Below are 12,958 nucleotides of genomic sequence, written 5' to 3'. Positions count from 1 at the left end.
AATAGTAGAACAACAATAATCCTAATAATGGATATATATTGGACGAACATCATCCTAGATGTTTGGAAGTTTGGGAGTTTATGAATAAAAAACAAATCCTTTAAAATCTTTCTTATCTTAAAACTCTTCGTTTTATTGATTTCATTTTTTATTTTATTTTATTTATTTATTGTTATTTATTTATTTCAAAATCGCGAGTAAGACCTGTAAAAATCATATTCGGATGCTTCCCATTAAATCTCTTTATATATATATTTTTACAAATCTTTGTGTTTAATATACTGAATTTTTTTTAAGTAATTTTTTTTAAATTCAAATAATATTTACAAAGGAATTTATATTTACTTTTTTCATAAAAAAATTATTAATGAGACTAGAAAAAAATAATTAACTCCCTATCATCTCAAATAAAATATAAATAAAATATTGATGTAATTAATTTAAATTTTTTAAATTAAATAATTCTATTTCTTTTAATTTATATTTAAAATCAAATTAATATATTATTTTTTATAGTATTTTTTTGAATGAGGTGTGAGTTTAATATGACATGAATAAAAGTAAAAGAACTCCACGTGTAGAATTCATTGCTGGAATATACTCCCAGCATCGCAATAATTGTCACTTTAAAGAAAAATTATTTCAAAATAAATATAATTTTTAATATATTTTTAGTTATGTTAAGATAAAATAATTATTATTATATACTCAATTTTTAAAATATTAATATATTTTATATTAATAAAAGTGAAAAACACATACTTTCATAAAATGATAATTTTTTTTTTATAATTATTACATATTTTTATATATGTATAAAAACCCTAAACAATATTATTCGTAAGATTGAAATGATAACAAATATTTTATCTATTCTATCTTATAATAATTGTTGTTTAAGATTTTTTATATATATATGAAGAAAGATAATAATTTAAAAATTAAAAAAATAAATTTTATTAAATTGTCTATCTTAACAATTCATAAATTTTGTAGTATTATCACCGTAAAGTATAATAAAAATTATATGTATAATAATTATTAAAGGTTAATATAGAGAAAAAAAAAATGAAATTAGAAATGAGAGAGTGAGGGAGTAAGTTGGTGTTCCGGTCAATAGTAACGAAAAAGAATAATAAAAAAGGGTTTAAGCTTTGAGGTAACAGTTGCGTGCTTTTTCTTCTTTATTCTGTAGGGTCTTCTTCTCCTTTATCTTCTTATTCTATTATCTATATCTATTTATCTCTCTCACAATATTTATTATATTTAACGGAATTTTTGGTAAGTTGGGATTTCTTTTTCCATAGATTTATATTCTTTTTCATTTTTCGTCATTTCCTATGTTTTGATTTTTCCTTTTCCCAACTTGTCGCATTTTCCTTCGGAATTGCTTTTTCTTGCAAATTCTCTTACTTGATCGAATTTCTACCATATAGTCAAAGGTTAGTTGCATGTTTTAGGATTCTCAATTCTGAATTTCGGTTCTCTTTATCCTCTTAAATGTTTTTCTCATGTTTTTTATTTTATTTTTTATGTATCTATTTGGGTTCCTATGAAAATTTTGGAGTTTGAGATCCGATCGTCGACGTTGGGCCATGTTTGTTGTGCAACTGATCTTTTATTTTTAAAGTTCTGATTTTTCGTTTGAGGGTTGTCCATTTTTTTGTTTGTTTGGTGTTGTGTTAAATTTTATGTTTTGAATTTTCATGTTTGTTGATTTGGCTTGATGAGCACTTTACTAACTTTGAAGATCATAATAGTGATGTTTAGTTTTTATTACTAGTATTTTCTTGGAAATTAATGTGCATAGACTTTATGCATCCTTATAAATTGCACAGACTTTGTGTTGACTTTTTTTTTATTCTATGGTTCATTTACTAGTTGAACTGTGTCTAATTTGTTTTAATTTTTTAGATCAATAGTTTCTCATTCTGTACGGATTTTGGGCAATGGCTATGGAATCTGAATTTTTTCCCTTGCAATTCATCTCAACATGTGTCAGGATAAATGCTCCCTTGGGATCAATTTGCCGATTTATCTATTTGTGCTAAGATGTGGTTAAATTCAAGTGTTTGATGTTATTCATCCTTGTATTGCTCATATTATTGAAAATGAAATGATGTAACTTTTATTTTGTAGAAAAAATGATGGGGGTGGTTGGTCTTTCATTCTCTTGAATGTTCAATTTTTCTTTTTTTGTTGTTAACTTGTTATGTATCTTACCAAAGAGGCTAGTTGCTTCTGTTTTCATTTGGGACATAAATAGAACCACAAAGCCGAAGTATTGGACACGCGTTAAATTGAAGTCAGTAGTTATAGCTTCAACGGTTCAACAAGAAACTTGTGGTCACACCGCAAATCTAGTGATGTCCAAACACACTATAAGATAGACTTTATGATGGATTTTGTTTCACCGAAATATGACTTATTTAATTTGTTATTTTTCACTAAATTTGCATTTTCTCAGCTTTTTACGCCAAAATATTATGATTTGTTTTATATCTTCCTTTTGCCTTCATGCTATATTAAGAAAAAATCTTAGCTTTGTTCTCAAAAAATTTATGGATGCAATTTTCCCATAATAGTGAAGTTTAGATTATTTAAATATCATTCCTTTTCTGTCATAGCAGTATAACTGTTTTGTGTTCCATGGATTTTCTTTCCCAGTATGTAAAATCTAGCAAATTGTGAAAATCGACCTGATATATGACTCTTCAATTTAATGACAGAGATAGGATCTGATACACTCAACTTCTGGTTAATTGATGAGTTATAAATGTTCATGCTATGGTGTTGAAGAAAAGGCATGAGTATGGATTCAGCGGCTTTGAGGTCCCTAAGATACCTAGGCGTCCACGATCTGCAAGAGTAAGTAACTACTGCAATTACTGCAATTGATTTTTGTGTGTTTTTGTTTGAACTCTATTTTACTCTTGAGTTTGAAATTGTTCAGAAGACGGTTCCATTCAAGAAACTGGCTGACGACGGCCACACTTGTGCTTTTGAACTACTAGCATCTATAGCTGGCAAGTTGCTGCAGGAGAGTGAAAGTTCCGCTTCTAGCAATGCATCTTCAGTTAAACCGTTAACAGAAGAGCAGTTTCATAATGGAAGTTGTCAAGAGTGTGTTTTGACAACTGAGGTTGGCTTAGAAAAGATCAGCGAGGAATGTCTCAAGACTGCCGAGACTGATTGTATATTAGAATGCATTTCAGCTGACAATAATTCGGATTGTTGGGAGCAAGTTAAAGTTGATGTGAAGTCCGAGATTTTCAAATTAGAGAATAAGTTTGGAAATCATTCTAATACTAATAGGTTAGTAGAAGTACCGAATGATTGTGAGCCTGGCAGTTCCAGCTCTAAGGGATTATCTGTGGATGATACGTTTAGTTTGAATGATCCATTGGAATTAGTTGTTAACTCTCCTTCATTAGTTGACCTGAACGGTGATGTTAAATCTCCGTTTTGTGGAGAATTGTTTCCCAATGCATCCTTTTCCAAGCATGGGAATGATAATAAGTTAGGTTTTATTGATGATGACGAAAACTTTATTAGGGGCAACAAAGTTTGCACCAAATCGAAGGCTTTTAGACCTTCACAATGCATTGCACGCCGAATAATCAGGAAGCGGTTGACTTCCAAACCCTGGAAGCTTGCTCCAAAGTTGAAGGATTGCGAATATTCTAGATATGGTAAGGTGTTTTTAACAAATTGTTGCAATAACATTCCTCATTATCTTTCACATATCATGCAATGTTGTTAAATAGCGGTTATAACCTAGCAAAATTTAAACAAATCTCTATTGTTATACGATTCACTATTTAGTACAAAATGTTGCAAATAGCAGCTGTAGCGGTGCTATAGCATTGTTGCATAGCCAAATTTGAACAACCCACTATTTCCGTAATCAGCGATTGACAACACTGATATCATGTGTGTGGGTTTGTTTGTTTTTTTTACTGAAAGGAATGTGTAATTTGCAGATAGGGGAATAAAACCCTCAAGTCGTAAGAGGAAGACTTATTATAATTTTGAAAGATCTCAGTGTTACACTCTTTTAAAGAGGAAGAAATTATTAGACAGGGTTTCAACAGTAACTCCTCGTGGAGGATTCAGCAGTGAGAGTGTATCTAAGTCACCTAAGAAACGAATTCATGGAAATAACCGTACCACATCTTCAAAAGTTCGTGTTTCAAAGGATTCTCATGGTAATTCATTGTGCGGCGTTCATAAGTTTTGTTTAGCACATGTTCTCTGCATCCTAATGGAATTGATGACTTTTCCTTTTGTACAGTAAAGTTTAGCATCAAGTCGTTCAGGATTCCAGAACTTTATGTCGAGGTTCCCAAAACTGCAACTGTTGGTTCATTAAAGGTATGAATAGAAAGTTTTAATTTTATTATATTTATCGTAAATTTTATGTTTATGACTGTTTCCATTTGAGCATCTATAACAGATTGAAGTGCCTGCCGATCGTTATTTTTGTCGATATATTTTTACTGTTTACAAATTTTTATAGAGGACAGTCATGGAGGCAGTGATGACTATAATAGGAGGTGGAGTTCGTGTTGGCGTTGTTGTTAAGGGGAAAAAAGTTAGAGATGACAACAGAACTCTTCGGCAGACTGGTATATCTTGTAAAGAAAATCTCGGTAAACTTGGTTTCGTGTTAGAGCCTAACTCTTCTCAAGCTTCTCCAGTTGTTTGTGCCGATGATCCTTCTCACCGTGAAGCGTCCCAGCCTACCAGGTGAGCCAAATTTGAACAGTTTCTTTTGTTCACCATAGCTTATTTATGACATGACAATCGTGTTAAATGGCCATCCTTCATTTAATGGTAAGAAATTAACTTGTTTATGGTTTTATTGGCAAATATTAATATATTAGTTGCTATGTTACTGTTTTCTCTTTCATCAGGGTTCAGGCCCAGATCCTTTAACTCCTCCAATTTCAACTTTTAGCTTAAACCAGTTCAGCTCCAATCATTTGAATGTTTCTTTCGTCTACATAACTAATTTTGTAATTGGATTTTTCTAGGTTTCCAGGAACTCCCTCCATAGATTCAGGGATTTCTGTTGCCAAACAGGATTTCCCCATGCTTACAAATACTTGCGACGAAGACCTTGTTGAAATTAACCATGAATCAGCTTCTTCACTTGCTGACACTATATCTGATAAACTAACACAAGATTCCCCCCGAGTGCTAGTTTCTCTTCCGGCTAATAGCGAAGAGGCATTAGCTGTCGTTCCTGTGAATCAGAACACCAGACACTCTGAGCTTGTACAGCGTCGAATCAGGAGACCATTTACTGTGTCTGAAGTAGAAGCACTTGTTCATGCAGTTGAGGAAGTTGGAACTGGAAGGTATGATGGTTATCAGCTTCACCTTCTTTTAGGCAGTAAAATCGGGTCTGACTTTGTTTTCGCTATGCAGGTGGCGTGATGTTAAGTTGCGATCTTTTGAGAATGCAGATCATAGGACCTATGTAGACTTGAAGGTAAACATGATTTTAGAAACAATTGATGTTGATCGATATTTGACATAATCGGTTGTTCTCGGGTATAGATGTTTTTGCCTCAGAATCTAACTTGAAACTGAGATTTATAATTTCTATAAAAGAAAACAATTATAGCCTCAAATTTATAGTTCCATTAAGTCAACATATCTAAACATAAACTACTCTATGTTTAATTCAATTTTAATAAAAAATATTCACTCAAAATCAAAATCAATTTTCATCATAGCAGATCGAATCGAAGCACACACTTAACTTTGTTTGATCTATGCGGCTGACTTCGTGTGAAAACACATTAGTTGCGATTGATTGCATAAACCATGTCCAGAACATTTTTCTTATTTTGATGGATGGCAAAGCCCGCCCCTTAGACTTTTAGTTACATTATTACAATGATTGGTGCATTTGCATTAAATATCTTTTAGAATAAATAGAATGATGTTAGTTTTTTGGTGATCACATCATCATTAGCTACATTGTAATGGTAGCATTGATTAGGCCAGTTTCTTATATATTATAAAAAAGTGATTTTGGTATTCAATAATTTAGAAATTCTGTAATAGATATTTTTATGAAAATCAGAGTTTTGTTGTGTTTGTTTACCATAATAAAAATCATCTTTTAAAAATGATTTTAACGAGAAACTTCTCAGAACAGCTTCTCAATCGAAACACTTTTTAGATTTTGTTCAGATTCTCATTTCAGAATTTTTGTAACAAACACATGAAAATTCTTAAAAGTGATTCTTTTCTATAAAAGCCTGCAACAAACGGGCCCTTATTGCTAATGACTTTATCTGTTGGTGTGCAGGATAAATGGAAAACTTTAGTGCACACTGCAAAAATCTCCCCTCAACAAAGGAGAGGACAACCAGTTCCTCAAGAGCTATTGAACAGGGTTTTGGCTGCACATGCTTTCTGGTCTCTCCACCAAGCCAAACAGCATGTCAAAAGCATCAAACCAATGGTTCATCAAGCTTCACCTGAAAGACACAGTCGAATCTGTTGATGGTTTCCAACCACTTGTGATTATGTAGAAAGATGTTAACATTATTGACTTGCAACAAACAAACTTGTACATTTGTTTCAAATTCATGTAATATCCTTACCAAATTCATTGCTTGCCTTAAATTTAAGCAGGTTGGCATTTGTAAATTAAATAAGGAATAAAGTTGTACTGACAGGAACTTGTGTGTTTTTTTTTTTTTGTAATTTTAATTCCATGTCATGAATGTAAATAGAATTGTCTAAGATCATGACAGCATAACGAAGAAAAGGGAAAATGTTCTCCTTGTTTTTATCTCTCACAATGTCAATCCCCAAGTTGCAGTCGTATGGTATTTTTCTTGTCATTTGCTGCATTTTCTTTTTAAGGTATAACTTTGGTCAAACGTGGAAGTTTCCATTGACCACATATTTTTCATACACATTAGCTAGGGATCAAAACATTCATCAAGATCAACATTGAATTGGGAGAGGTAATTAGAAATAACAACCTAAAATTATTTTATTTTAACAGAAATTTCTACTATTATTATTATTTAGGTTAATTTTTACTATTTTTTTGAGGAGTTAATTTTTATTATTATTAAAAAATAATTCTCCCTCAATTTCTTTTCAAGTGTCATTGTTTTAAAAAAAAAAATTGTTCGTTTTTTTAATGTTTTTCAAAATATAAAATAGTATTAATTATTTTGGCAAAAGTATACCTCTTTAATTATTGTTAAGAAAGAAATATATGAAATATGATAATAAATAATTAAGCAATAAGCAATTTATTGTTAATTTTCATTCTTAAAACCTTAAACATCAGGGTGGGTATAGTTGTAACTGAAAAACGCGGCGGCGGAGAAGCGGTGGTAAAGAAGTGAATGGAGAGATGGTTGGGAGTGGAGCACCGGATTTCTTCTACAAAGAAGCTCAACGGCTCGGCTACGTGGCTCGGTCAGCCTTCAAATTGGTTCAGATACAAAAACAACACAAGTTAATCAAGCCCGGTTCCTCCGTTCTCGACTTGGGGTGTGCTCCTGGTTCATGGCTTCAAGTTGCTTGTCAGAGCTTGGGCCCACTCAACAACGGTGGCTCCGTTATCGGCATTGATCATAAGAAAGTTAAGGTCCCTCCTCTTCACTGTGATTCCAGAGTTCAAACTATTTCCGCTGATGTCATGACACTTCCCAAACACCTACTCAGAGAACTTTCTCCCAAGGTTACTTTGCTTCTCTCTATATCATTCAGCAATTAGTGAGTCCTCACTTTATTAGAGTGTAAATTAATGATTGATATAATATTTCCATGCATTACTAATAACAATTGTATTGAATAACTATAATTGTAATTAAGCATCTATATTAACTCAGTTTTTTTACTGTATAGTGGAATTTGAATAAGTCGTTTTTGTTTCGTCATATGCTATTTAGTACAACAGGTTGTCAAATAGCTACTATAGTGGTATAATAGCATTTGTGTAATGGAATTTGAAATTTCGTGATTCACTACACTGAGGAACCAATACCTAGAATTTGACCTATCTAAGCGAGCAATTGACTTTAGTGAGTACAAGAAGTATCCTAAGTTCTCAATTGTTGATGAATAAGCAATGTTGTCAAATATAGACCATGGCGGTGCCACAATGAATTGCAGTGGTGGATCTTTTGACAACTGTCACGAACAATTTGTGAAAGATGGTGGTGCCATGGTGTTTTAAGTCGGATATGGCAGCTTAAAATGGCAGATTTGTGGCTTTCAATCATGGTCCGCTGTTGGCAATCTATAAAACTGTGAATAAGTCAAAGGTTGTTAATTCAATATATTTTTGTTTATTATTCATGTAGATTTAACATCAATGGTATATTTATTTTTCAACAGTTGATATTACTTAATCATTTAGGGTGAATTGCCATTTTAGAGGAGTCAAATGCTATAAGTAGAACATATGTATGTAAATTGTTTCGCAAATGTATTCTTTCTCATTTTTCTGTTCGAGATTTTTCTATCTTCCTTTCAGTAAGAATGCTCAAATCCCAATGCTTATTGTTAATTACATTGTCTCTTTGATTCGTCTTTCTGCAGCAAAAAGGATTTTCTGTCATACTTTCAGACATGTGTCCATTGGTTTCTGGAATCACTACTAAAGACGCGGCTTTGTCATTTGAGTTAGGGATGCGAGCGTTAGATTTGGCTGTTGGCAGGGCTGCTTCTGTTTCTAATTTGGATGGTGATAATCAGGATGAGGGGCGATCTGATGAACCATCTGGTTCAGATGACGCGGGAGTGTTGCAAGTTGGAGGCAATCTTGTTATCAAGCTTTTGGAGAGTGAAGATGCCAAAGGTGGTTTCATGAATTTTTTTATTCAAAAATTTTATGTCAGTTGATTTGGTTGTGTTATGTTATTTAATTAATTTTATGTGAATATCTATTCTGCAGAAATCAGCCAGATTTGTAAACCATTGTTTACAAAATCGACGTGGCTGAGACCTAAAGCGACAAGACCTTCATCGAGAGAGATCTATTTGATATGTCAAGGTTTAAAGCCAGAAATAAAGATATAGGTTGTTTTATGAGGTTTGGCGTGAGCCGAATACAAATTTTGTAAGTTGTAACTATAATTCGATGGTTTTTTACTGTGTAGCGTGAAATGGGGAAATTCATGAATTTACATCCAAGTTTTGATGCTAACATTATTCTTGAATTTTAACACTGCCATACCTTCTGATATATGTTAAAGGTGGTAAGACATTATGGTGGCAATTATGCATTATTTTTACTTTGTACAAGTGTTATTCCTTTAAATTTGCTGCATTTGTGCTAGAAACTGAGACATCAACAACTTTGAGTTGTTAGTTTATGCTTTTTGAGCTAGTTTTGTTAGTTAACAATGGCTTGAAACTGTTGATTTTTCTTGTCTCTGTAAATATTAGGAACACTGTTGTCACTGTTTCTGAACTTCAATTCAAGCTTGTTTATGGATTTTAGCGCAACTTCTTATACAGGTATCGCCTTTTCATATTTGTAGTTTTTTCCTTGTTATGGTGCTGCGCTTAAATTTGTTAGGCGGAAATTTTGGATCTTTTTAGACAGGGATAGTTAATTTGTTAGGCGTGGAATGCTGAGTAAATTTGTGGAATGTGGATATGCACTTCTATGCCGCTTGATCTGATTGTCGTCTTAGGATTCGATTATCTCAAAATATGAAATTTGAATAGTTGGTTCTTTGTGTGCGCGATGAGTTCAGTTTCATTGAGTGTCATTTGCTTCATTGGAACAAGCTAAAATGTAATCTTTGTAACAAGCTTCTAAAGAGTAAAAACCAAGGTAAAAATCAGAATTTTGACACCCATCTTAGCTTACAGTGCAGTACTCCCAACTCATCATTTATAATGTATTTCAGTTTAATTAAATTAGTGATGATATTGTTTATTTTATTTTCCATTGCATCACCAGTTCTGGATTTGTAAAACTCAGCCTTACATTTGTATTCAAATAACGCCATTCAAGTAAATTAACATGTGAATCAGGACATGCACATCCAGAATAACAAGCTCAGGTCATGTGTCATTGGAATACCTTTAGGAGTGTATTACAAGTTACACATATTCTGTGGTTATCTCAAAATCTTAATTTTAACAAAGCATCCACAGTTTACTTGTTACTACCAACAGATATTTTGATTGATGTGAAGAATGAACCTTCCCCCAATTTTAGTACACATAGATTCGTCCCTTATCCCCCTTCTTTTATGCTCCCCACCATTCAAATATATATTTATTTCTGTCATTTTTGTTAATATTTTTCTTCTCTTGCTTTAAAAAACAAAAACCACCATCCTGGGTCATAAATTATTAAGAGGGTTAATATCTAAACTAATTTAAATAAAAATTGCAATTAATAATTTTTTAAGTCTTAGTTTAACTGACAAATACCGAAATTGTTAGGTTAGATGTCTTGTTCTGAATTTAAACCCGATACCTCAGTTGTGTGTATAGTAGAATTTATCATAATTTTTAAGATTAAAAAAGTTGTAACTAATATATACTAACAACAAAAATTACAACTAATATAAAAAGTTGAAAAGTTGACGTATTTGATTAAAAATTTAGTCAAAATATTTTAACTTTTTAACTACTATTTATACTCATATTTCGCTGCAAACATTTTTAATGAAAGATGAGAATTTTAATGATGTCTCATGTTATATGACATAATTTATTTCCATCTAAATGACAAGCGCAATTAGTTAATGAATGACATTTGTATTACTCATCTTTTTACATTTGTATTTTAAAATTGATAATATTATAGCTTATGAAAAATAGTTCTTCCAAAAATAATTTATGAAATATATAGCAAAATTTAATTAGATATGATGTATAACTATTTTACACCAAAAATATAATTAAATTCCAAATTTAATAGTTTTGGAGTTGGATATTAATTAGTTTTTGGGGACTTCTATAGTATATTAAAAAATTAAAATAGTTTAGTATTAACAAAATTAAATCACTAATAGTTGAATGATATATAATTTATATACTAAATTTTTTAATTTAATCAATTTTAATATATATTATAGTAATGTATACGTAAATAAATTAAAAAAAATTATTGATAAGAAAATATAATATTGAAATACATTATGTTTTTTATTATGTATTTTATTGTACTGTATAACTTTTAATTTTTCCAAAAATATTCATTTAGTGGTTGCTCTTATCACAACCATTAGTTAATAATTAAATTTTAAACAAATAATATTTAAACACTATAAATTTTGTAATATTTTATTTTATTTTAAATTTTGTAGTATGAGTTTTCTGAAATAATTTTTCTTATAAACAAAAAGCATGGGTGTATAACTGTGTAAGTGTAACCAATGTTATGTTACCTATCCACAAGGACAAATGAAATGACGGTGGATTATCCATGGCCAAGGTTGTTCCGGCGGCAGTGGTGATGGGTACAAAACAGAAGGAGAACAAGGTAATTTCACACGTACAGTATCCCTCCACCACCAAACTTTCAACACGAAGTCCATTGTACACAAACGTGGGCCCAAGCCCATTACTCTCAATACCTCCCGCCAAAACCACACATGTTCTACATTTGAAGCCCCAAAGACTTTCTAGTACCCTTTTCAATTAGGAAACAACTAGAATGAGAGAATCCAATGTCTTTTACACTTTGGGTCCCACACCCCACACAATTCCAAAACTCGCCACGTGGATTCTCAATAGATTCCAACACAAGCTTTTTACGCGTTTTTCTCTCGACTTCCTCAGCAAGTAATCAAAATTACCCCAAACCGTGTAGCTATAAATAACAAAACATTGTTTGAAAGAGACAAAAACAAAAATGGTTATGAAATTGGTCGTTGAAGAAGAAGGTTGCCGGACACCAAAACATAGCGGTTGTCGGATACCAGCGGTGATGACGTGTCCTCCGACGCCAAAAAAGAAGCCGGCGGTTTATTTAAAGAAGAGGGTCCCACCTAAGAATGGTTACTTCAAGCATCCTGACCTTGAGCTGATTTTTAGAGTTTTGCCAACAAGGGAAACTTTTTCTTAATTGTTCTTAGTTCTAACTCTATAAAATTATCAAATTGTTTTTTATTTTTTATAAATATTGTAGCTTTGAGAACTCCATAAATGTAACCTCTAGTTAGTTAACTCATGAAATCGAAGTATGCAATAGGTGCCTTCAATATCGTGTTATTTTATTTATTTTCTTTTGGATTGACAAAATTAATAACATGATTGGTGGTGCCATGGTGGTAGCATATAAACAAACGTTCATGGAATTTAATTATTATTTATGTGTATTTGTTTTTTTATTCATGTTTATCTGATATTTCACCATGGTAATTATAAATCTATTCTTAATTTGATTTTATTCTTGATTCATCTTTGAATTATTAGAACCGTGATGGCTTAAAAACCAAAAACTTTAACTGTTGTGCGTGTAATCCTTTGTCAAATAATTTAACTAATTAATAATGACGACGAAACAAAACATGGAAAGGGAACTAAAGTAAGACACCATGTCCATGCACAATCTGTTTTTATTATTGTCTATATCAAATTATACATCACTTTATTAATTTCACATAAATTTAAAAAATGAAGTTAATAATATATGGAAAACATAAATTATAAATTATTTTATAAAAATATTATTCATTAATGATATAAAAAAGATCAATAAAAAGAATTAAAAAGTAAAGTAACAAATAATAATTAAAAGTATAATAAAAAAAGAGATATTAATAATTCATTAATATTGTAAAATACATGTAATTTAGAATAATATATTTTAGTAAAATGACATATAATTGGTGGTATATGTAGCAATTCTTTCAACCCTGCCATTTTGGTGCGAATTTGGTTTCTGATTTTTGCACGAATTTCAACAATATCTAGACAAAGGATCAGCAAGATCCATAATGAT

General features: G+C 31.3%; 2 protein-coding genes across 6 annotated transcripts; both read left to right on the top strand.

Moving 5' to 3' along the window:
• Nucleotides 1-1,164: 1,164 nt before the first annotated feature.
• On the top strand, nt 1,165-6,814 carry LOC101497683 (telomere repeat-binding protein 3). Of its 2 annotated transcripts, none has more exons than XM_004490829.4 (9): nt 1,165-1,281; nt 2,730-2,868; nt 2,954-3,692; nt 3,984-4,208; nt 4,295-4,374; nt 4,520-4,749; nt 5,037-5,363; nt 5,434-5,497; nt 6,326-6,814. In XM_004490829.4, exons 2-9 carry the CDS (start codon nt 2,788-2,790, stop codon nt 6,521-6,523), a joined length of 1,944 nt encoding a protein of 647 aa, XP_004490886.1. In that variant the 5' UTR covers nt 1,165-1,281; nt 2,730-2,787; the 3' UTR covers nt 6,524-6,814. The 2 variants fall into 2 exon arrangements, with proteins under 2 accessions (XP_004490886.1, XP_004490885.1); XM_004490828.4 differs by lacking the exon at nt 1,165-1,281 and adding an exon at nt 1,288-1,442.
• Nucleotides 6,815-6,855: 41 nt separating this feature from the next.
• Nucleotides 6,856-12,311, top strand: LOC101497355 (uncharacterized). 4 transcript variants are annotated; one of them, XR_012161972.1, is made up of 5 exons: nt 7,272-7,723; nt 8,587-8,845; nt 8,942-9,106; nt 9,436-9,507; nt 11,411-12,311. XR_012161972.1 is itself a non-coding variant. In XM_073365096.1 (4 exons), the coding sequence occupies exons 2-4, from the start codon at nt 7,394-7,396 to the stop codon at nt 9,064-9,066; spliced, it is 714 nt and encodes a 237-aa protein (XP_073221197.1). In that variant the 5' UTR covers nt 6,856-6,992; nt 7,328-7,393; the 3' UTR covers nt 9,067-9,284. The 4 variants fall into 4 exon arrangements, 3 of the variants coding, with proteins under 3 accessions (XP_073221197.1, XP_012568525.1, XP_004490883.1); XM_073365096.1 differs by lacking the exons at nt 9,436-9,507; nt 11,411-12,311 and adding an exon at nt 6,856-6,992 and having other exon boundaries at nt 7,328-7,723; nt 8,942-9,284; XM_012713071.3 differs by lacking the exon at nt 11,411-12,311 and having other exon boundaries at nt 9,436-10,258.
• The last annotated feature ends 647 nt before the right edge of the window (nt 12,312-12,958 follow it).

The sequence above is a fragment of the Cicer arietinum genome, chromosome 2, assembly GCF_000331145.2.
Source record: "Cicer arietinum cultivar CDC Frontier isolate Library 1 chromosome 2, Cicar.CDCFrontier_v2.0, whole genome shotgun sequence".
Lineage (NCBI taxonomy): Eukaryota > Viridiplantae > Streptophyta > Magnoliopsida > Fabales > Fabaceae > Cicer > Cicer arietinum.
Note: the sequence above shows the minus strand (reverse complement) of the source record. Positions and strands in the feature narration are given on the sequence as shown.

Bases quoted from the DNA above. Each gene is read 5' to 3' on its own strand.
- LOC101497683 (XM_004490829.4), top strand. From the start codon at position 2,788: ATGGTGTTGAAGAAAAGGCATGAGTATGGATTCAGCGGCTTTGAGGTC. The intron at 2,869-2,953 runs GTAAGTAACTAC...GAAATTGTTCAG, and splicing joins GGCGTCCACGATCTGCAAGA to AAGACGGTTCCATTCAAGAA. The intron at 4,375-4,519 runs GTATGAATAGAA...AAATTTTTATAG, and splicing joins CAACTGTTGGTTCATTAAAG to AGGACAGTCATGGAGGCAGT.
- LOC101497355 (XM_012713071.3), top strand. From the start codon at position 7,394: ATGGTTGGGAGTGGAGCACCGGATTTCTTCTACAAAGAAGCTCAACGG. The intron at 7,724-8,586 runs GTTACTTTGCTT...GTCTTTCTGCAG, and splicing joins TCAGAGAACTTTCTCCCAAG to CAAAAAGGATTTTCTGTCAT. The intron at 8,846-8,941 runs GTGGTTTCATGA...TCTATTCTGCAG, and splicing joins GGAGAGTGAAGATGCCAAAG to AAATCAGCCAGATTTGTAAA.